At 40.5% G+C, this 24,838-nt stretch overlaps 2 protein-coding genes across 2 annotated transcripts; one reads left to right on the plus strand and one right to left on the minus strand.

Annotated features, from left to right (window-relative positions):
* Positions 1-164: 164 nt before the first annotated feature.
* rab33ba (RAB33B, member RAS oncogene family a) lies at positions 165-2,337 on the minus strand. Its single transcript, XM_062393448.1, has 2 exons — positions 1,724-2,337; positions 165-978 (listed from the first exon to the last, which is right to left on the minus strand). The coding sequence occupies exons 1-2, from the start codon at positions 1,949-1,951 to the stop codon at positions 478-480; spliced, it is 729 nt and encodes a 242-aa protein (XP_062249432.1). The 5' UTR covers positions 1,952-2,337; the 3' UTR covers positions 165-477.
* A 2,991-nt stretch (positions 2,338-5,328) lies between these two features.
* Positions 5,329-20,768, plus strand: LOC133958584 (fibroblast growth factor 4-like). Its single transcript, XM_062393467.1, has 5 exons — positions 5,329-5,336; positions 12,741-12,801; positions 13,136-13,301; positions 14,874-14,977; positions 20,557-20,768. Exons 1-5 carry the CDS (start codon positions 5,329-5,331, stop codon positions 20,731-20,733), a joined length of 516 nt encoding a protein of 171 aa, XP_062249451.1. The 3' UTR covers positions 20,734-20,768.
* The last annotated feature ends 4,070 nt before the right edge of the window (positions 20,769-24,838 follow it).

Consider the following 24,838-nt stretch of genomic DNA (forward strand, 5'->3'; position numbering starts at 1 on the left):
TCACTTGTCAGTAAAATAATTGTATATTCCCACCAGTAGTTCTCATTAGCTGCTCTTCACACTGATACCTGATTGTATCTGGACTGGACAACAATCATAGAGCTCAAGAGCTCAAAGATCAGTTTGATCTTATCCCCCCCGGACTCAAAAAATATAAAGGCCAATGTGTTTCTGTGTTTTATGCTTCAACAAAACAAAGTTATTGACTTGAAACTTAAGTAGTGCAGGCTCTGCAATTACTATCTCAGGATAACTGACTCAGGTTCTGATTTTGTGTTCACAATCATTTCCATCAACCAACATCCGAACAAGGTAATCGCTTTGCCACATTGCAGCAATCACATTGCCCCCAGCTTAACTATTAAAAGTTGTTTGTAATATCAAGCACATGAAAAATGTATTGTTTTCAAATTAACACATCGTTTCAGTTGTTGAAACCATTTTGTAGGATCCACTCTTTCCCTCCATTTTTCTTCTTCAGCAGCTGCTGCAGGCCCAGCTCCTGGCCAAATCTCCTCCAACACTCATCCCCCTACTCAGGCTGATGGTGCCTCCTGATCCCCCAGGGGGCTGGCTCAGCACTAGAGGTTTTTGAGACTTGAGTTTGTGGGCCACCGTCATAAAAATAGCCTCAACATGGTCACTGTTTCCACTGCCATAGCTTCCTTCTCCCTGGCTGTTTGGGCTTTTTGCAGATGTCTCAAATAGGGGCATGGAATGGGAATCTGCAAACTGTTGTGCCACATCTGTGCTCACTTGGATGGAGTCTTGGAGGTCGCACTTGTTTCCAACTAAGATCCTGGGTACCTCTGTGCCCAGAGCGTGCTGCTTGCACTCCTCAATCCACGCAGGGAGGCTGCGGAAGCTAGCAGCGTTGGTGACATCATAGACAAAGACAACAGCATGCACATTGCGGTAGTAGTGCTGCACCATGGACTTCCTGAAGCGCTCTTGGCCTGCAGTGTCCCACAGCTGGATCTGTAGAGGACAATAAGGAGACATAAAATCCCATTAGAATACCCACACTAGCAGGGGTTGTGTGTGTGTCAAAGCCTGATGCATCTTAATATCTTGCTTAAAAGTTATGGCTAATAAAATTAACCCATCAGGAGTAACAAGCCGTGAAACTCTGTGGTATCAGTTTTGCATACTATGTGGAAGAAGACTAGAAAAGAAAGAAAACATATACACATGTGGGGTAGAGCTTTCAGGAGGTCAGAAGTGTCAGCTTTTATAGTAGCTGGGTGCATTGGGCCCAGGTGATCCCTGTCCACCTCAGTTAGCAGACCGGCCTAGGGAAGGCCTAGAGAAGGAGACAAAAATACAAAACACACACAAGCAGGCCAGAGAGCCACCACACCCTGTGCTAGAGCTCCACTGTTGGCCTAAAACAATCACAAATACATCAGTGAGACACACAACAAACCTCTGCTTTTTGTTGTTTTTTAAACCTATTTCAATGAAATTCAGATTACAGAAAGCACAGCAACTTCTTTTTAAATTATCTACATTTAAAAACTAAAACTAACATTTCCAAATAAGGGGTAAGTAATTCATTCCTAAAATGAATGTATCCAGCACGAGCACGCTTGTACTTCTATTTATTTGAGGCTATTCATTCCCTAGCCCCTTAGCCTATTTTTTACCATTCAAACTAGATGATACAAGTACAGGCGAACCGCAGTACGCACACACAGGTTTTAGAGAGTTGTGTTTTGCACACCTTGATTTTTTCGCCATCAATCTCGTCCAGTCTCTCCCTGAAGTCAACCCCGATCGTTGCCTCAGTCTTCTCGGGGAATTTGCCTGCACAGAAGCGATAGGTGAGGCACGTCTTTCCGACCCCCGAGTCCCCGATCACAATGATTTTGAAGATGCGAGTCCTCGGCGGAGGAAGAATGGAGCTCGTCAGAGAGCCGGAGAATTCAACCGACGGCCCTCTCTCCGCCATACCAGGCCGACAGAGTGGACGGGACACGACTTAAAGACGTGTAGCGGATTCACGGTTGTTATTCGACGTCCAGGTACACACAGGTATCAACCATATACAGTCTATGGTCCAAACCTGCCTACAGACAAACCAAAGCAAACACTGCCAGCACACAGCTGTCAAGCCACGTACTGGGTTGTCTTGGAAGTCTCTTCTCGCGAGAATGTTCATAGTGCTGTGGGAAAGCCGAACTCAGCGCTCGGGTGGTTAACAGACTATCTATAGTAACCTTAACTATCAGTGGCCAAACACCACTAACACCGTATGACCAGCGCCTTACTTCAAATGTAAACAGTGCTCGCCTCTGATTTCAGGTGTTTGTGGGAACCCTCACATGCGGCGCTCTGCCTGTTGAAGAGTGACACCTGATGGTCACATAAGAGAACTAACGGCAATTGAACGTAGCTGAGCGTTTCCACTTCATGTCATGTCGTTTTCTACTTCCACTTCACCTCAGTCAAACAGTATCTGCACTTATGGATGATTTAAGTTTAAATTACTTTGCAGATTCCGATTTTACAAATGTATAAATCAACTAATAAAATAATGTCTATTATCATAGACCATGCCACCCAGCAGTATATAGTAGTAAAGCAGTTCACCTGATGTCATGCCCATGCCCGTTTTTAAAAGTATGGTAAGATTGAAGCAGCACAGCCTGATGCAGCTGACAAACAGAGGGATTTCCATTTAGTTACAAAATAATTTTATTTACACACCTGACAAAGCTCCTGGGCACTTTCTCTACTCCTTCCCGTTTGTATCAATATTATTTGATTGTACGTCCACGTAATTGCTGAGGACACAAGTAAAAACGAGAGAAGGAAACTTCAATTGACACATTCTTTTTGTTGGTAAATCCAACCATAAATATTCGGCTGCCCATATGGGTCCAAGCAATGATGTTTTCATTACTAGACAATGGGCCCCACTCTCCTGAATAAGACGTCCATATACACAAAGCCACCATAAACAACAATCTTTGTGGTGACTTGGTAAGGCAAAGGAGGGTGACTTTATTTACATTGCTTCATTCATTGGTGTTGAATCTGGGAACACTAACTAAATCTTTCCCACATGACCTGAGCGGTGTAAATATTTAATGATATGAAAGGTAAACATAGATGTACAGTGGTAAAATTCCAACACAAAAGAATTAAAACAAGCGTCAAGAAAAATAGAAAGGATGTTGCGCTCAAACAACTCAGTTGAAAATCACCTAACCTGGAAAGATAGTATTCAAGCATATAATAAGGCCCTTCAAGAAGCAACTACTACACCACAATAATAAAAGTAAATAAAAAAAAAACAAGGTTTCTCTTTAGCACTTTAGCTAGTCTGATAGAGTCAGAGCTCCATCGAACCCAGTATCCCTCCATCCCTGAATAACAATATCTTATGAAATTCAAACTATTAGAAATTAAGTTGACCATCTCCGGCCCTCAGTTGACAATAATATAACATCCAGCACAGAAATCTCAGACACAGCTGAAACAATTATTTAGACAGCTTCTCTCTGATCATCCTTGATCAGCTGACCAATAAAATCTCATAAACCCACAACTTGTATCTTAAATCCCATTCTTACCAAATTACTTAAAGAAACTCTGCCCCTAATTGATAGTACGTTACTGAGCACAATCAATCTCTCATATCATCAGGATATGTACCACTGTCCTTTAAACCAGCTGTAATCAAATTCCTTCTAAAAAAATCCACCCTAGAGCCAGAGGTTATAGCCAACTACAGACCAATATATGATCTCCCCTTCCTGTCTAAAATCCTCAGAAGGTTGTAGCCAATCAGCTGTGTGAGTTTCTACAGGAACGTAGTGTACACACGTGGACAAATTGTTGGTAACTTCCCCTTAAAGAAAGAAATACACACAATGGTCACTGAAATATTTTGAAACTGACAAAAGTAATAATAAATAAAAATGTACTGAAAATTACCAAATGAAAATCAGACATTGCTTTTGAATTGTGGGTCAACAGAATCATTAAAAAAAATAACCAACAGAGTAGGCTCGTGAAAGGGGGATAGAGGGTGAGTGGGGGAGGACATGCTTACATGGTCAGTGGTGAGAAATCCAACCCGGGCCTGTGCAGGTTAAGGCCTCTACAAAGGGTAAGGGTCAGCACTTGTGCCATCCCTTGGATTTTTACCACCTAGCCTGCTCTCTGCCTCCATTGCCTTCTCTCTGTTGCTTTTTGTTGATCAATCTCTGCTTTGGTCCAAACTAAATCGAGACTTAAAAATGGTAGCCTTCACCCTTTTAACCTGATGGACAAAGTGTTTAGCTTTTGAGCTGACATCAACTTTGTAGAACGACCTTGTTTGAGTAGGCTTTGCAGCATACATAGTGCACAACACAATATAGAATGCAGCCAACATGCTCCTGTTTGACAATGAGAGCTTTGTTGAAAAGGTTTGTGATTTGAGAATAATGTACACTCTTTGAAAATCATGTTCAAATAAGTGTAGGGGAGAGCGGGGTAATGTGAGACATCGGGTAATGTGAGACACCCTCTGTATCTAGGCAACGGTACACATTTGTGGTCATGTGGCCATTATGTTTTCAAGCCCCTCCCATCCCCCCCTTGCCATGAAGGATAAATTGGTGCTGGTAGTGGGTTAAGGATATTTTTTCACAAAAATGTGTTTTTTGCATTTAAAAAGTAAATTTTCTTGCTTTGAACTTAATCAACTGTTGTGTCAAAACAAATTGATTCAGGAAGAAAAACTTATATCATACATGTTGGTGAACTTCCAACATATTAAACCATGTGATGGCATTTGTCTCACTTTTGGTGGGGTAAAGTGAGACAAATGCTGTGGGGTAAAGTGAGACAGTGTCTCACTTCACCACTGCATGGTTCACAAGTTAAGTTTTAAACATATTTTAGTGTAATATTACATTACACATGTTTTATTTTTAATGGCATAAACATTGTAGAAGAGCCATCATGCCAAGAAACTACACCAGGAAGAACAACCTGGGGCCAAACACCCCTCGCAGAGATGGAGAGTGCAGCCGCTGAGGTCATGCAAGGAAAGAAGTCCTTAAGAAAAGCTGGAAGGGATAAAAATATTGACAAGACAACCCTCAAAAGATTCATAAAGAAAGAAGAGAAAGGTAAAGTAAAATCAGTAGCCTGGGGTGCAGTAGCTGAGGCAAAGAGAATATTCACAGATGAGATGGAGGAGGAGCTTGCCAGACACTTGAAACAATTAGCTGACCAGTTCCATGGCCTTGCTCCAGTTAAGTGCCGTGAACTGGCATTTGAATACAGAGAGAAAAAAAATATCCCTGTCCTTGCCAATTGGACTGAGAAACAATGTGCAGGTAAGCTAGGTTGTGCAAGAAATCACATGAATCATAATAACCATAAATGTGCTTAATTGACCAGTCCCCATGATTCTGTTACTAGTCCGATATTAGTTTTGGAATGTGTGGTTTTCAATGTAGCTGTCGGGATTTTAACACTACCATTACAACATGTGTTGTTATGGTAGTTTTAAAGTGGAAAAAGTAAGTGGATCACTTTAACCCTTGATTTCTCTGGTCTGTGTGACTTTACCCCATCTTAGGGGTAAAGTGAGACACAAGACCACTTTTTAAAAAACAATCATATTTTCACTGCCCTTTGTTCTGAAGACATTCTGATCATTTCCATTGATAGGAAACATCCTGAATTAATGGGAAATGTGTACATTTTACTGATATATCATTTAAGCTCGCCTAGAGGGGAGCACATGTCTGACATTACCCCGCTCTCCCCTACATGAATGCACAGCACACTTCATGGTTCTGGTCTGAAAATATGCTCACCCAAGACATAAAACCTACCCCAAAATGTGAAATACCCTGGTGGCCCTTTAACCATGGTATTTCTTAGTTAAAATGTTCTGTTCCAAATTGCTTAACACTGATGGGTGTATACATTTTTTTGTAATTTTCTTGCTGCTCGTATGTCTCCTAAGTTTAATGTGGGACAGACCACGTCAGGAACCCACAGTGCCACACAATTTCCTCATTAGGAATATTTGGCCAGCTATGGGACTACAGAGTGAGCGGTGGTTGACCATGTTCACACAACAAGCATATGCACTGTATGTACTGTCAAAGAGGGCTGCAGTTTTTAAGAAAAAAAACTAAAATACGAAATAATGTTTGAAGAGACATTTCAAAACATGGTTAGCTGCAAAAAGTTTTTCAAGATTTCTAGATTTTCAAGATTTTAATAGAATTAATCTGAGTTATAGACTGTATATATGTCTGAGGCCTTCTCTTTCTCAGGCTGCTTCTGTGCACTTACCACACTTTTTGCTCTTGCTCCTTGATTCTTGTGAAACCTGTGTCAGATTTCTCAAATAGAATATCAGGTATGACTTGTCAGGAAGCTATGGATTTACATAATATAGGCCAGGTGGGAGCTGCAGAATGACGCGTTGGATTCAGTAATGCACCATAGTGTAGCCTCAAGGTTTGCTCTTTCCATCTGGCCATTTGTCTATGGATGGAAACCAAGGGAAAATCACCCCAGGAGCTTATGAAATTAATTTCATACGTTTTTAGGTCAAATGGAGCTCAGCGTAAGTTCAATAAGGAAGACTTAAAACCCCATTCAGATCAGCTGACTGCGGGCGTTCCTAAATATCGGGAATGCCCAGGGGAGGGCTTAACCCGTATGCGTCAGCTGATCGTAGGTGTTCCCAATCATCTAATCAGGCCCGCGCTGGTTCCTTCAGCCAGTCACACAGCAGCTGTCAAACTTTAAAAATCCCTTCTCTTCTCTTCCTCAGCAGTGTCAATGCAGTGACTCGCACAACCCCTCCTCCACCCCAATCTCCTCCAGTCCTGAGAAGAACATTCATCACCTCTTCCGGATCCCGATGACAGCCGATCACGGGCTAAGGTGGCAGCTGACTGCCTGACAACAGACTGTTACTCGTGGCATCCATTGCACTTCTGTCCATCCTGGAAGAGGGATCCCTTGCATGCGGCTCTTCCTGAGGTTTCTACGTTTTTTCCCTCAAGAAGGGTATTTTCGTAGTTTTTCCTTACTCTTGTGATGGTTAAGGACAGAGGACGTCACACTTAGGAAGTCCAATAAGAAAATGGTCATATGTGGACCATCTAAACAAACGATTGACCAATGAACCACCACCAGTGTCTAGACCCCGGGGGGGTATTCCTGTAAGACGCTCTGCTACACCCCCTTTTAATGACATCACACAGGGGTCTAAAATGCCAACGACTATAAATATTCGCATTCTCTGTGCACTGTAAATAATAAATTTGTTAAAGTAAAAACCAAGTCTCTCCTGATTGAAATGGCAATGTTCATTAGAATGCTGGAGACAAAAAATGTGGTTAACCAGTTGGTCAGCTGTTTATCAGAGTTAGAGAAGCTTGGTGAGATACACAAAGTGCACTGCCTTAGAGAAAAAACCTTTAACCCTCAGCAAGGGTAAGGAAAAACTACACAAAAAAAGAAGGTAGAAACCTCAGAGAGATCCACATGTGAGGTATCCCTCTCCCAGGACCGACATAAGGGAATTAGATGCCACGTGTAAAGGAGAACATCAGAAAGATAAGGGTGTTTGCAGCATTGATTAGAATTAACACTTTGTAGCATAATGGAGGGTCAATTAATTGATGGATTATTGTAAGTAATGGTCGAGTATCTGAGGAGAAATAGTATATATGAAGCAGTCTTGTTGTAACCATAGTCCAGCCACCACGATCTTGAGCCACCATCACGATCGGATGCCACCATAGTCCATAGTCATGATCCACTGCCGTCATCAGGATCCACCATCAGCTGCCACCTCGATTGTGGTCCAACATCACTATCAGATGCCAACACGATACAGGATCTGCCATTATCATCACAATCAGCAGGCACGATACAGAATCCACCATTACGATCACAATCGCTGATTCGCATCCACCATCATAATCCACGATGTGGCCTCAGCGACGGCCCTGGATCTGGGGACAATAAGGCAAAGGTACTCCGGGGAAGAAGTCGAGTCAGTAACATGTATTGATGAGATACTAATTTCTTTGATTTGATAAGGATGGAGAAGGGTAGGAGTAGCTGGGAAGAGAAGCTCTGTGTGTCATGTGTCCCCGGCCATTCTAGACCTATAGCAGCATAACTAAGAGCAGGTCTAAGAGAAGCCTGGACCGGCTCTCACTATAAGCTTTTAGGAAGGTTTTAAGTCTACTGTTAAACGTACAGATGGTGTCTGCTTCCCAAACTGAAAGTGGGAGATGATTCCACAGGAGAGGAGCTTGATAGCTGAAAGCTCTGGCTCCTACTCTGCTTTTATAGACTTTAGGGACGACAAGTAAGCCCGAATTCTGGGAGCGCAGTGCTCTAGTGGGTTGATTAGGTACTAATTAGGTACTAAGGTATTAGGTATTAGGTACTAATCAACCCACTAGGTACTAATTAGGTACTAATCAACCAGATTTTGTATAATGGTGCCTTGATGGTGAGGAGGAGAATTTTAAATTTCATTCTAGAATTAACCGGAAGCCAGTGTAGTGAAGCTTATACAGGAGAAATTAAGTCATTTTTCCTAAATCTTGTCAGGACACTTGCTGAATTATTTTGGACAAGCTGCAGAGTCTTTAACGACTTAATTCTGGAGCCTGATAATAAGGAATTACAATATTAAACAAAGTCACAGGTGCAGGTATATATCTCTTTACTGGTATCCAGAATTGTCTTTGAAGAGACAGTGTTCTTTTCAATCGATGGATAAAAAACAAAAATACACATTTTTAAAAATGGGAGCAGGCAAAACCAGGGACAAATACATTTGACTGTTATCTGGGTCAGGTTGGGTCAGCTAAATATACTGTATGCACACTCTGTCCCACACATGTGGGCTTAAGTATGTTAACCATATGATTAACCATCGGGGCCAACCTGCCAAATGTGATTAAAGTTACTGGGGTGCAGTAGTTAAGAAGATAGAGTCGACAATCCATTAAAGGAATTCAAAGGACAACCCTGTTTCCAGCATTTCATTCTTAAACCCAGATTATCAGGATTTTCCTATCCTGTCGGTTGGATAATTTCGCCTTCATAGCTTAAAGGAAACTCTGTTGACGATGCGTGATGTCAGAGTAAATGTTAGTAAATGATTACCCACGTCATAACTACCAGGGGGGTTTCATCCTGTGGGGTGACTAGTCCTTCACATGTGCACACACATGATCTATCTTTGCTTCTGTCTTGCTTTCTATGTCAGAGCCGTCCATGAACAGTGTGCTGACGCACCACATGTCACATGGTATCAGTCCTCCACTGCTGCTGTGTTATGTGCCGTATATGCACACTAGATAAAACAACGTTTGCTGGTATGAATCACACTGTTGTTTGCAATATTTCTTCTTGAGTTATTTGTATACTGAACAGTAGCAAAAGAACAAGCATTGAAGAGTGAAATCTTTCTGCTGGAGTTGTGACATTTGTAAGTCATTTTCTTGATGGTACCAAAATCAGATGTCAGATATCTTCACTTTCCATCTAGAGTCATCTTCCTTACACTGTTGCATTGTGTGCTTCCCGAGCCATGGAAATACCTCAGGATAAGGTCTAGGAAGTACATGGCAGTATTAGCACCACACTTAATGGTGTTGTAAAAATGGCATATGAAATATGAATTATTAAAGTGCAAACAATAAGATAATGATTAATATTGATTCATATTAGTGATATGATTAAGGGGGGCATTATTCTGTAAACAAGCTCTTGTATCTTCCTTCCAGTGGTTAAAACTTGCTTTTAATTGCTTTAGTTTCCTAAAAATCCATAGATGATATTAAAAGTAATAATAATTGTTCCTGTTTTTTGTGACACAAACCAGGTTCACGTTGCGTCCAGGAAATAATTGTCGAACTGTCTTACATGACAGCTCAAATTCACTACTTGTTTTCATACGTTGTTAGCTACATTTCTTGGAGAGTTGGGTAGTGAGGCATATTGTTTTACTTCCACTCAATACTGTCATATCATGTCATGTGAGTGAGTGAGGGAGAGTGAGTGAGAGTGAGTGAAAGAGCAGTGGTGGTCTCCTTTTTTTGGTCGTTTTTTGTTACTCTTGGGTCAAGGGCAGAAGATGTTGCCTCTAAGTAGACTGATGAGACAAATTGTGACTTGTGAATATGGGCTTTTGAAATAAAATTTGATTGATTGCTTGATTGAGAGTGACTGAGGATAGGGAGCAGTATTCATAAGGATCAAGGACTGTATATAAAGATGGTTGACATGACTTCTCTCCAAAACTGGACACAAAGTGTCTTCACTTGATGGCTTGCTGCAGTGTACCTCAAGAGAATCCGGTTACCTCCATCTGAGTGAATGTTGCATTAACCAAACTAAAAAGTCAATGTGAAACGAAAATACTTTTTTCTCAAAACTGGTTTCTGTCAATTAAGTTGATTTCATCACACTGATGTATGTTAAGTTAACATTTTTATGATAAGTTTGGATTTGATTAGCTATTTGGTGGTTAAAAGCAGGGAGAAACCAAATGATTAACAACCGAAACGGACTTGTATCTGCGATATTTTGGATTCACTTATGAATAATTGGAGGAAGTGGAGATGCATAATCCATATAAACAGTCTATGATGAGGCAGTGAATCAGAGAAACTATTGTTACATTCTAAAACACAAATAAACATGCACTCAAATGTATTTACAAACTATAAAGTCTCTTGTGTGTTGATTTTTCCTGCTGTACTCTCACTTTTGAAGTTTGCATTCATGACCACCAGGCGTGTATTCCAGTAAGAGGGTTTAATGAAAAGTCTGTTTCTCTCCAAACCCGGACCTTTCTTTTTCTCATTCCAATAAATATTGAAGCATTTTAGTTTGCAGAAGTTTGGGCAGAAGTTAAGGTGATGTCTACCTATGAAATATAAATTACCATCAATCAATCAAATTTTATCTGTATAGCCCATATTCACAAATAAAGATTTGTCTCATAGGGCTTTCACATGATGTGACATCCTCTGTCCTTAACCCTCAACAAGAGTAAGGAAAAACTTATAAAAACCCTTTTAACAGGGTCTAAATACGTAGAAACCTCAGAGAGAGCCACATGTGAGGGATCCCTCTCCCAGGACGGACAGAAGTACTAGGTCCCTTATTGAAGCCAACATGTTTATCATATAGTTTTCTTTTAAACAAAGTAAAGGGAATGTGATTGGCCACTAGTCTAAGAGTGTTCCGAGGATCATACAACTCACTGTACTTCTCCACTTCAATTATTAATTTAATGTCATCCATGTTGAAGAAATTCTCCGCTGTTTGCTCCGTTAAATGTCGGGTGTCGAGGGTAAATTATATTCTCCACTCAAACCTATGTGGAGAAAACGTAGCCCCCCCCCCCCCCCCCCCCCCACCTCTCTCTCTCTTTATCTTCATGACTGCTTCTGTGGCTGTAGTGGATGGGCAGAGGGGGACATTTAATAATGTGGTCGGTAAAAGTGGTAAAATTAAATCTCCTGGGCAACAGAAGTTGAATACAAAGTATGGGATGCATATTTGATCATTTATATCATATAAAATATGTCGTCAATATCGTTTAAAATCATTTTTCCTGTCGCGATACGCTCGCGTCAAGCGGAAAAAATAGACTCGACGCCGAAACGATCGCTACACGGCGCTAGGCAGCCGCGGCGCAACGCTACGCTTCAGCGTCCGGTCTGTTCAGCACAACGGTTTAACAGGGGAGTGGATGGAAGCCAGAGGATTGGCGCTGCGCTTACGCCTCGCTTCGGCGTCGCTTCCGCGTCCGGTGTGAAACTATCCTGCACCTCTGCAGTATTTTTTCCTCCTGCACTGGGAAGTTATCACATACAATTTGACAGTTTATAGCCTATGTGTTGGAGTAGTAAAGTGACTGCCCTCAAGAATCCCTGGTCCATCTGCCCTGTTTTTTTTATGTTATGTTAAATTTGTAGAAATCTGTACAGTGCAGTCAAGATTAGACTAAACTTTCATCACTATTACTGTCGTGCACATGAAAGCCCCTGAGAGCTGCATGAATGATTTATGATGAAATAAGCACTGTGTGGAGAAGCGTTGTATGAAGGGATGAATGTGGCTTGCAAAAGTGCTTTGAGCGGTCAATAAGACTAGCAAAGAGCTATATAAATACAGTCAATTTACCATTTAGTTTCAGGTAAAGATGACATCACCTCCCACGGAGAGCATTTTTTTATGGAACGTTTTAAGTTTAATGTACCCAGAGTGAGAGCTGGTTCCACACAATTCTCCTCTTCCAACTTGATTCAACCGGGCACAGAGTAATTTTGGTGGCAGCAACAGATGGTCGTCCTTCTAGTTCACACAAGACGGACATGCTTTGGTCTTCACATTCAAATTCACCCAACCAAATAAATGTATTTAAAATAAATCAAATAAAATCTCGCAAACACATTTCAAAACTAACCAGGGAAGTGGCAGCCATAATTGAACATGTTGATATCGAGAAAATAGCTGAGAGGGCGTTTTATATCCATTTCCCTAAAATGTCTGTCTTGTCGGCTGTTTATTTATTAATTTCTGTGTACTTGCGTGTACAACTTTGTTTTCTGTCACTACGTGTTTTATGTATTTGTAAGCTTGTGTATTTCTACAGCATCTGTGACTCACAGGCATACAAGACAGCAGGTGGTGTGTGATGTAATATGGTGCACATATAGGTCTGTTTGCAGGATCTACCTGAGGAGGAAACAAAACTTGGGAACAGGAGGCAAACACTGGCAAACCCTATGGGTTTAGTGTTTTGAGATGTCTAACTATGCATGCTAAAACTTCTCTCTGGGTTTTAAAGAGTGCAATAGTCTAGAGATTTTCTCCACGGTATGTTTTTTGAGCAACTGAAGCTGGAAATATTTCTATGACCATTTTTGTTGATACTTAGTGAATTCTTTGGACTTTGAAGTACACAATAGTTGTGTACCTCCAGATTGGTAAGCAGAAGATGTCATCAACAAGGTCCAAGCTGCCACTACTCCTCTTTGGGCTCCTCCTGTGCAGCTCCTTTGCTCCTCTCCCAGTTATCAGCAGTAAGAGACAAACCATACAGAGTGCTGTGTCATTGGTTCAGGCTACCAGTCTCTCCTTGGACAAGAGGGAGGTGACAGCCAGAGATGGAGAATACCTACTGGGCATCAAAAGACTGAGAAGGCTGTACTGTAATGTAGGCATCGGCTTCCACATTCAAATTCTACCAAACGGGAAGATCACAGGCGTGCATAATGAAAACAGACACAGTAAGTCATGCCATTCCCTGTTGAAGTCTATGTAAAGTAGGCAAATAACTGGGGAACTATTCTAAAATAGCTCGTCTATCAATTTACCCATGCAATTTCTATGATATGAAAAAAGAAGAACTCAAGACTTTTTAGTCATATGAAAATGTATCTCTACTTTAAATTAATAAGGAATTATCAGCATTATGCCTAAAAATGCCCATTTTCAACAGCAGCAATTCCTGGAATTGTTGACAGATGAAATGCTTATAACAATCTCTGTTTTATCTCCCCTTTCCATATTGTGAATAGTAGATGTGCCTTATAGTTTTAAGTTTTAGGAATTATTCCTTGTAGCCCTCTAGTGGCCAAGCAGCCGCTTAGTTTGCTCATGCGTCACACTGGCTCAGAAAAAAATCTTTACTTTCAAAGCATGTTGAAGACACATTGTCCTGTGTCCACAGGGCAGCATACACACCATCTGCTGTACCCGGTCATTAGGTTTGATGATTTGAGCCTCACTTTCATAGAATTACTCTGCAGTGATCATCCTTTTTTGTTTATGTCTTGCTGTGATGTCCTGCTTACATCAGCAATGATTACCAATGACTTGTTTTTTTAATATTTGCATGCAAATACAGTGCTATAAATGAAAACAAATGAGGTATCAGAGACTGGAGCATCCGTCAAAAAACTATGTTCAGACTCTTAGAGCTGAAAGGTTCAGAATGAATCATTTGTGTGGACTCTATCACATAGAGTCCACACATAGGATTCATAGATTTCATATTTGTATGCTTTTTTCTTGTGAGTTGTCAGCATTGACATTAAGGGTGCAAATTCTGCATAGAAGTTTATGTTTTAATAAATTGGTTACATTTGATCCAGTTGGGTTTGGTTTCCAATTGTAATATAGGTTGCGCACTAAAGAATCTTGTAAGGCATAGGTATGTCCTGTCAATATCTGGTATGTGAGCTGTTTCTACCTATAGTTGAAACTGACTAACGCTCAACAATAGTAAGGAAAAACTACCAACATACAGGGGGAAAAAATAAATCTCAGAGAGAGCCATGTGAGGCAGAAGTGCATAGATGCTGCGTGTAACTAAGAACATCGCCAAAATAATAGTATTTATGTGTGTCAATGTTTAAAGTATTTGTTTCACTATGTCTGGTTCTGGCAACTCCACAGCAGCAACTTGGCTTAATTTCTGTCTAACTAAGGTTTCAGCTTCTTTACCAGTTGGTAGCTCAACGCAAGAAACTTTGGCACAAAACTCAACTGAATAGCATTACTTTTATCAAAGAGAATTTCGTCCTTATTTTTTCATATTGTGTTGTCTCATGGGCCACAGACAGCCTGCAGGCAAGACATTTCCCATCCTTTCTTCAAAGAATAAAACAAAGGCTACAAGCCTCTCTGCAGAGAGTCTGAATATATTAACATTGTTTGGGTGCTTTCCCACTTTTCCTAATCCAAAAAATACAGCATATATAGTGTATAATAAGTACTTGTTTTCCATTTTGTTTAGCTTTCTCTTTTGGATGTACTGTATGCTATATGTTGCTTATTATGTTTCTGTTTCATCCCAGCCCTTCTAGAAATGTCCACTGTGGAGAGAGGAGTGGTTACCATGTTTGGGATGAGGAGTGGTTTCTTCGTTGCCATGAGCCACAAAGGCAAACTCTATGGCTCGGTAAGAACTCATCAGCATTTGCTAGGTTGATGACAAGTTGTGTGAAGTGAACTAAAAAGCATTTTTGGACAGTGTTAACCAGTGCATTGACTCATGCATTGATGAAGAACCCTAGGTTCTTCACATTTAATATTGTAACACAGTTGAGGTTCAATTTAATAGAAATGGGCAGTTCAGGAGATATACCCAGTCAACTGCTGAACAGAAGGTCAGTGGTTTGATTGCCGTCATCTCTAGTCTGCAAGTTTTCACTTTGATTCTAAGTTTAAGATTTAAGACTTAAAATGTCCAAAGAGATGTTAATAAGAATCATTTGGGTAATTTAATAAATAAAGATATATGCAACTATTAATTATATAATTTAGAACAATTGAATGTTTAACAATTTACAAACACCATGCCAAAACCATTCACTTTCATTCAACTCGGATTCAAGGATTTTGCATTCCTTTCCCATTGACTCACATGGTCATTGAATCAGAAGCTCCTTCCTATGCTTTCAGATAGTGATCCATTTAAATACTGAATCAGCAAAGCAAACTTCTGGGGTAATGGGAGTCTTCTTCATAGCCTAATGCTCACCCTACGCAGATGACACCCAACTGTATATATGAAGCCTGAACTTTTCACTTGCTTGACCCTAAACACCTCAGAGAAACGTTGTCAGACCTGGCAGTTACCATGGATGGCATTAGTTTGGGCCCCACCTCCACTGTTGGGAATCTTAGAGTTAAGTTTGAAAATGACATGTCATTTGAGTTCCACATAACATATTTAACATTCGCACACACTGCACACAAGATTTTTATTTAATTTTTTTTACGAATGGCTGTTTGATGGAGTCTCAGAAAGTCTTTACACCAAAGTTTTTAGTTTTATTTATCATTTGAAACTTACCACAGGGTCAACATTACAATGAAAAGGGTTGGACAAGGACAGGTCAGCTCACCAGTGCAATAAAATAACAAAAACAATACTATTAAAAAATATATAAATTAGAGGATGCAAGAGCAAAACCAAAATGACTAGTGTAAACCGTTTAAGAATCTGAAAGTGAATGCAAGTTTTCCTGTGGTGAATACGAAAAGACCGGTAAACAGATATCCAGAGGTAATAGAATGATGAGTTTAGAAATCTGATGGCTTAGTGAACTATGGTGGTGCATGCAGCCTTACTCCTTTCTGCCACACAGCAACCAAGAGAGCAGTCTGTGGGCTGGATGGCTGTGGTACTTGATTATACTGTGTGCCTTCCTCGAACACCACAGGTGGTCGAAGTCCTGGATGGCTGTGTTGTGCCACCTCTACCGCTCTCTGTCATTATTTGTGGCTTATAAATAACAGTTCCCAAACCAGACTGTGATGCAGTACATCAGCAAGCTCTCCATGGTTCACTAGTAGAAGTTTGTGAGGCTCTTCTTTCTCCAAAGACAGAAGAGCCGCTGACAAGCTTTCTTGACCCAGGTAGCTGTGTGGAGTGACCAGGAGCGGTCCTCATTGATGTACACACCAAGTCATCTGCGCTGTTGACTCTCTCCATTACAGCATCATCAATGTGGATAGGGGGGTGTCCACCCCCTGCCACCTATAGTCCACAATCATCTCCCTTGTTTTGCTAACAGTTAGAGAGGTTGTTTGCCTTGCAACAGCTGGTCAGTGATGTCACCTCCTCTTTGTAGGACGTCATGCTGTTTTCCTTGATGAGGCCCAAGATGGTAATTTCATCATCAAACTTAATGATGATGTGGGAGCTGTGCTTGGCAGTACAGTCATGGATGAACAGGGAATGCTGGAAGGGCCTGAGCACACCGCTTAGAGGTGTGTCCATTTTGAGGATCAGCTATGAGGAGGTTTGGCTGCCAATTCTCACCACCTGGGGCAAGCCTGGGGAGGTAAAGTATCCAGCTGTAGATGTAAGTCTCCAGCCCAAGATCTATGAGTTTGAGGGGTTTTGAGGAAATAAGGTGTTCAACACACAGTGTTGTGCAAGTTCACACCTCTCATGAACTAGTTCAAAGTTCAGTTCATACAAGTAAACATGAATAGTTCACGTTCATAGTTCACCATTTAAATTCGCAACTAGTTCATAGTTCAGTTCATGTCATAGTTTTAAGGTGGAAAGTGAGAATGAAAGACTTAACTTGTTAAAGAAAACCTTATTCATCATTACCCCTTGCCTTTACTGTAGGAATCTTTATCACAGTGTGTAAAAATCCCTCAGATAATAATAAGGTGCATCGGATCTCGGATGTAGTTGCTGAGTCTGCGTCTCTGCTTTCTCTTGCCCTCTGTATATGAGACCGAGAGCTGTTGTGTTGCAGGTAATGGCCTGCCCCTTTAAGGAAAGTTTGTAGTGTGTGACGTAGTGCACCTGGGTAATTTGGGAAAGAACGTTGAAAGTGTGTGTATAAGGTGAAGTGGCGGACCACCTAGAGGGGATGCGAGTGTTGCTCCTGCTGTATATCCGAGAAATTAAGTGGCCCCATTCCAAGTAAAGAAACATCTCCTCCTCTTTATTCATGGAGCGGTCCGGACGGCTGGTTACCGGCCAGACAGCGAGCCAAAATAACCAGTGACTGGTGACCGGCTCCTGGTGCGATTTCTGCACAGAAGCCCATTGCGCACATTCTGCGCGCGCAGTTTTTTTTTTTTTTTTATTAAATTTTTTCCCTGTTTTTATATTTAATTAATTTAAATTAACATAGTGTAAGATATTTTGCAGTTAATAGAGCCCCTGCCAATATTAAGAGTTTAACATATTGCCAGCTTGAAAATGGGAAGGATGGGATTCAAACCCGAGTTGCACTTTCTGGAGACCAAGATTTTACCGACTAGGCCACTTCAGCTGATGGTGTCCCAAAGGAACTAAGCAGAATAAGATGATGAACAACTTATCGTGTGTGTGTTGGTGTCATTTTATGCTGCTTTGGATAAACACTATTCTCTACTTTACTACATATATTTGACAGCCTAACTTAAAAGTAACTTTTATATTTTGGCTTTTAGATACTGGATGAAACCTATTGTTATAGAGAATAGCCCAGGGAGGGGGGGGGGGGATATTTTTTGAGAGAAGATTCCAGATTCATTCACTATACGTCTCAACAGATCTCTGATCCATGAAGCTTCCTTCTACCAAGTTGTGTGGTTCGGAGCCGAGACACTGGCCAGAGAAGAAAGCACTTGTAATACGTTGCTTGTTTGGTCTGCATATGTGTGCAATGAGTGATGGGTAACGTAGTGCGAAGTCGAGTTAGTTGGTTTCTGTTAGGCTAAATCGCGGACATTTTACGGGCACTGAGCAACGGCATGGTGAAAGCATTCGATTTAGACAGCGTCTCTCCTGAGGAGAAAGTATTGAAATGTCCCGAGGGTCAGTGAACAGGTAGGGGTGGGGCACGTGACAGTTCTAGGCCAATGGCTGTAGGGTTTTGTGGGATGCCAGGCTCTCATTGGCTGATGAGTTGGCGTATCAAGGGTGAATGAGGAAGGGGAGTGAAGAATACAGTGGTGGCTGATAGGAGTTTAGAGTTACGAACAAGAAGTGTGTCGTGTTCGCTGGACTTTAATAAAATTACACATAAAGAGAGGTTTCCTGTTGTCTATACGCAAGAACACTACAATATGAACATGTTCAACGTTCAAATTCATTATTTGACATTGAGTTGCGTTCAGTTCATCGTTCTCATAAAAGTGAACGTGTTCAATGAGCGAGTTTTGGCGTTCGTTCATGCACAACACTGTCAACACTGAGCTTTAATCGATTAGGAGCCTTTTCACATATGTACTCCCTTTGTCCAGGAGGGTGAGCGCTCTTTGTGAATATACTGTATGTAGTAATCATAACAGCCATTCCTTTGGAGACAAAAGGTCTAAAAAGATCATCACTGTACCGTGACAACAGTGCTTTTATATTTGGTTGCATTGTTGACATAATATATAGATCAAATAAAGTGAATACAGAGCCTCACCCTGGTTTAGGTTAAGCAGCATTTCATCTCTCAAGCTTTCACCATCCCACAAAACACAATTGTTGATTGAAGTTTTGTTCAACGTTCCAGCTTTTCAGACTATCTCATCTGCTAAACTGCAACCCTTTAAGTACAGCGGTAGGGGGCTCAATCATAGTGGTCAAATGAGATCAAATGACCTTTGCTTTCATCGGCTCTTTGACCTCTGTGAGGGAACCTGCCAAGTTAATGTGTTTTTTATACAAGTATAATGTCACTATTTCTGTGGTAAGGGTCAAACAGCACCTTTCGCTGATATAACTTTTCAATGCAGCAATGACATTGTGCCAAGCAATGCTTTGAAAAATCACATGTAGCTCTCATAATGTGCAGAGGGGGCAAACACTCTTCAGAGGACAGCATGATATGGTAAATGATGTTTGTCTTGATGACGTGTATATTTCCCAATTTCACATAAGCAGTAAGAGCCCATAACCAGTTATTTAACCAGCTCACTATATCTTTTTAGTTTTTTTCTTCTACCATTTACCCCTATATCATGCCCATTTACAATAATATATTTCTATCTGAATAAATAATCAAATAATCAAAATTATTTAGTGGGCCAGATATTAATGCTGGTCGTCTGGTTTTGGTCCATGGGCTGGCACTTGCCAACCGCTGCTGTAGGTTATCCAAGGAAGTAAAAAAGACAGGTTCAGCTTAGCTTATCTCTGTATTCTGCTTATTTGTAAAAACGTTTTCATTTATTCATGTTTGTTGATTGGTTGGTTTGTCAGCAGGACTACACAAAAACGACTGAACATATTTCAACAAAACTTGGTGGATGGATAGGACAAATATTTAGTATGTTATACCCCCTTGTACATTTCCATGCATTTAAAACAAATATAATATGCTCTGAAACTTGTCAAGGGTATCCTACGTGGAGGGTTAGGCCTTGGTAGTTATAAGCACTTTGCTCAGGGCGTTTAAAAGCTTCTCAGAATATTGCAATACAGTTCAACAATAATCTCAACCTCAATAATAAGCATTCAGTAGCTGAATTGATATCTGAATTTATACCTCTTGCTGTAATATTAAATTAAGTAGACATTTAGTGTGTGGGTGGAGTAAATTTTAAGTATTTCTTAAAGAAGAGGTCATTATATCGGGCCAAAATTAACAATTCAATAGTATAGTATATAATGTAAATAGTATACTCGGACAATCCAATAGCGGTATTACTATACTCTTATGCTCGTTTTTAAAGAGAAGTACACATTTTTTTATCACAAATCAGTATGTTTGCATTGTATTGGGTTTTTTTTCCAATAGAGGTTAGGCCACTGTCAGTAAATTCCCTTATAGAAATGTAATCATCACCCATTTCAGAGCATTGCAGCATAACATACCTACACTGTCAGAATTGCATTGGAGTTGTTGGATTTGTTTTCATTTAAATCACATGAAATGTATTGTGTGGTCAATAAGACATAAGGAAACACATTGAATGATCAAGTCACAGGGGCAGTAAAATATCACATGATCAGTACTTTTCTCCGAATGCCTTAAAGGATCAGTATTTACACTCAACTAACAAAATATGACTGTGCTTTATCCTCCTCAGGGCCACTACAGTGATGAATGCAAGTTTAAGGAGAAGCTCCTGGCCAACAATTATAATGCCTATGAATCCGTTGCTTACCCTTGCATGTACATTGGCATCAGCAAGACTGGCAAAACCAAGAGAGGCAACCGTGTCACCACCAACATGACTATGACACACTTCCTTCCCAGGATATGAATAGAAGGATCAATACTCAGTACAGATAAACTAAACTAAACAGACAAAGATAACACTCTACACAAAACTAATACAGTGCTGTAGGTATTGTTTGCATGAACTGTTATTACCACCAGAGAAGAGTAACATGGCATCAACATGGCTGTGAATGTGCACTTGAATGGACGTATCAAATATAAAACATAATCAGCATTAACATTATCAGAAAAACCTGGCTCCTACTCATATTGGTGTGTAGCACCAGGAAATACATTAAATGTGTGTCTCCCTTCACAACTACCATTTTTTATGATTTATGCCATCGACCAATCCGAGTGTTCAAATGTTTGTTTTAACTCCAGTTTTCAGTTGTCCATCTCACATGTGAGTTCATGTTTTATTATGGTTTATGTCATACTGCAACCAAAAGAGCATTATTTTCTTCTGTTCTTTGTGCATATTTACAATGACTGCCTACTGGGGTTAGACAAATTATAAAACAATGGTGGCCGAAGAAAAGTACTATTGCTCAATGCATCTATTGCAGACTCTATGGAGTACGAAGGGCAGTGATGATTGCAGTTCTAGTTGGTGAATCAGAGGGCTAATGAACTGAACAGTTAGTTTAAGCTTGAACTTAAAAGATTAACTTAAAGATTTACATCAACCCCAACTCAATTCCACTGATCATAGTCACTCTACCAAGATTAACTGATTTTGTTCTTTTAACTGCGTGTGACCAGGCTTAAAGTGGTTTTCAACTGCAGCAAGTGCAGGTTTAACTGTCAGTACTGTACAAGGACAGTGTGATGTTCAGTTGTCCAAAGTTGAAAAGTGTATAGAGATACAATACAATAAATATTGAAAAAGTTCAAAAGTCTTTAAATGTCTTGTCCTTGTGTTTGAGGGGCTTGAACCAGAAACGGTTTAGATTTTTTGCTGTAATGATGATTCAGTTATCAGAGTGGTTGAATTTTCTGCCAATCAACTAATAAAGATAGAGCTTGATTGATTTTGATTAAAAACCTTGTTTCATTATAGTATAGTATGGTATCATATGTGCACTATACTATTTGCACTGCTGTGAATGCAGTATCAAGTTATTTTTTAACCATTCCATCTTCTTTACAAGATTGAAAATTGCCAACAAAGAATTAATAATAAAAGTTAAGAAATTATACTATGTTAATAAGTAGTATGATTATTTTCATAGTTAAGTACAGCGTACACATTGTTGTATAGTATAATAAAATGAAAAAAGTAACATGCAGAACAAGTGCTCTTACTTTTAATACATGTTGCTGATAATATCCTGTAGCTTACTTCATTTATAGTGGATGATTTTTGACATTGTAAATATGCTGCTGTTAATGGTATGTTTAACTTAAGGATAAATCTAAGTTTTGGGCAGACATTTTCAGTATGCCTTTTTTTTTAAGTTTGGGAGAATACATTATAACTAAAGCTCTGACCTTCTTGAGTTGAGTTGTATATTTCATATTTCTTATGGACATTACTCTATATATATGACGTTTTGTAAAGGGGTGAGGCTAGAGCATGACCCAAGGAAGGTTATATCTTTAAAAACTACAGGTGATTCAGCTTCCAAGCTAGTGCCTCCAGGTATCACAAAGCTGCTACATCTCATTTGTCCACTTCAGATACCTAACTCCAGGCCTTAAAGGGGACATATTATGCCCATTTCACCACAAGTTGATATGGTTACTTAGGGTCTTAATGCAATGTCTGTAACATATTTTGGTTGTTACAGACATGGCCATGTCAGAGAGACTCCCATTTCATTGTGACGAGAGACTGATGCTGAAGCTCATTCGCAGTCACTCAAGCATGACATTTCTGAGAAACCATAACAGATCGCAGTTGTTTTTTTCCAGAGTTTTGGGGTCAATGCCAGATACCCAAATTAACGATTAGAAGCACTACAAAAGAGAATTGTCATAATATGTCCCCTTTAAAGTGTGTTATGGGAAGTTATGGAAAATGTTCTTGAGGGCCATGGGATCAATATATACATGCTTTAAACTAGCACCTCTAATTGGGAAGATATTACCTCTGTCCACATTACAAGTTGCTTGAATTGGACTGGAGTGGAAGGGGCGAGAGAGTCTGTAGTGTGTGTTTATAGGTAAACACTCTTGGGGAGCCCTAAGAGTGGGTGCCATGGTTCTTGAGGTGAGCTGGGTGCCTGATCCTTGTTCCTTTGGTGGTTGTTGAGGCAAAAAGATAAACTTTGCCTATTTTAAGTCCCATAATGCACAGCCAGAGACAATCAGAAGGTTTTCAGCATCTTTGATTCTTAACCACACACCTGGATGTGCTCTCCGAGCCAAATCAAAATAGTAATATTTTAAATTAATTTGCTTGAATGAAGGAGAAGGGAAGTTGGGCTTTTGCTAAAGTTTGGGCCAGATCTGGGTTAAGTTGAAGAGCTAAGTCAGGAAGTACTCCAATTGGTGGAGCAGATTTCCAGCCTGAGTCGAACTGAGAGGTTTGATAAGGCAATATAGTACAAGAGGTTAGTTCCAAAATATAAAGGAATTGTGCATTTTGAGATAAAAGCATGAAATTTGGTGCACTTATAGCCAAAGGCATTCTCAAAAGATTTGGATTTGGAGCCATCATGAATTTTCAACATGGCGCCCATGGCCTTTTTCAAAATGTCCGCCAGCAACAACTGTTTTCTTATGAATGATGGATTTAATATGATATTTCAGACTTATTTACCATTCATACTACTTGGTAAATGTCTTTTGGATAGTGGAACATTTTCATTGAAAATTCAAAATGGCCGCCAACTGGTTAGATATGGATGATCTCTATGTTTAATTATACATTTATCTTGATGCAGTATTTGATTTGGGAACTTTGGAATTTCTAAGAATCTTCTTTCTATCTCAAAATACTCATGTTAAGCAAGGGAAACCTAGGGTCTATCACAGGGAAGACCAGTCACACTCGCCTTCACAGACACAAAGGGCTGTGCACTGTAAGTGGGATTTTTTGCACTTACACTGCCCAACACAACCTTTCTTGCATTTGCATGAGACAAGTTCATAACTTGACTGGCCTGCATCTGGTAGGCATGTCCAGAAGGGTTCATAGTCCCCCTCAGGTGACTTTGACCAGCCCCATTCGCATGGTGAAGGTAGTTCTGGTGTTGACACCGGGACTGTACCCCACACGTGCCCTCCTTGGTATACAGCTCTCTTAACATGCTCTTCTAGGGCAGCCTTGTTAGGGGGGATTGTTTGCACATTGTGCCTCTTTGCAAATAACTTCCTCCTTGCCGTATTGATTTCTGTACATGTGCTGGTTCGGTCATAGACTAAGATAACAAACCTCTCAATTGTGGCCATTACCTCCTGTGGTATGTCATCTGGGGCTGAAGACACTTTTAACAGGGCAAGTGTAAGTTCTGGAAGCACAGACCATACAGCCCATGCAATCTTTTTCCCATGGCCAACAAAGCTTGACACAGTGTCACAACCCGTCAATGCATGGAACACTGGTAGTGCACATGCTTTCTCGGGCCCGAGCCCTGCTGCAATTTCATGGGCTGCCAAATATCGAAAATTCTTACCAGTACCGAAAGCCAACCAAAGCTCATCCTCTGGTTGTAGAGTCTGAGCCACTGCCACAGCCAGCACCACAACATCAGTATCAACTGTTTGAATCATAATATTGTGGTGGCCGTTTCTTGCTGCATGGGCTACGTGCAATAACATGCGACTATCCGCTTCCTCATGCGTGCAAGGAGCAATCGATGTCCTATCTGGGAGAGGTGGCCTGCTAAGGACTTCCATGTCACTTGTGATGACAAGCTGTTTATCCTCCTGCACAAACCATCTGAGCAGAGCCTCCGAGAGAAAGGCAAACAACTCAGTCTTATTGCTGTCAACTCTAAGAAAGTTTTGCCAGTTCCTGGGAATGGCTGCATCACCTACCACACGTCTCTGAATTCCAGTGCCACGCTTTGCTTTTGTAGCAGCTTTCAGAGAGTCAGACAAGTAGCGGTCCCATACCAGATCAAGCCTGGACACAGTTTCAAACTTTCTGGTCAGATATGGAATGAAGATCACATGGGCATAGTCAATCAATCAATCAA

This window comes from Platichthys flesus, chromosome 8 (assembly GCF_949316205.1).
Source record: "Platichthys flesus chromosome 8, fPlaFle2.1, whole genome shotgun sequence".
Taxonomy (NCBI): domain Eukaryota; kingdom Metazoa; phylum Chordata; class Actinopteri; order Pleuronectiformes; family Pleuronectidae; genus Platichthys; species Platichthys flesus.

Coding starts and splice junctions, on each gene's coding strand:
- rab33ba (XM_062393448.1), bottom strand. CDS start 1,951: ATGGCGGAGAGAGGGCCGTCGGTTGAATTCTCCGGCTCTCTGACGAGC. Junction 979..1,723: donor TTGATGGCGAAAAAATCAAG/GTGTGCAAAACA, acceptor TGTCCTCTACAG/ATCCAGCTGTGGGACACTGC.
- LOC133958584 (XM_062393467.1), top strand. Junction 13,302..14,873: donor GCATAATGAAAACAGACACA/GTAAGTCATGCC, acceptor GTTTCATCCCAG/CCCTTCTAGAAATGTCCACT. Junction 14,978..20,556: donor AAGGCAAACTCTATGGCTCG/GTAAGAACTCAT, acceptor TATCCTCCTCAG/GGCCACTACAGTGATGAATG.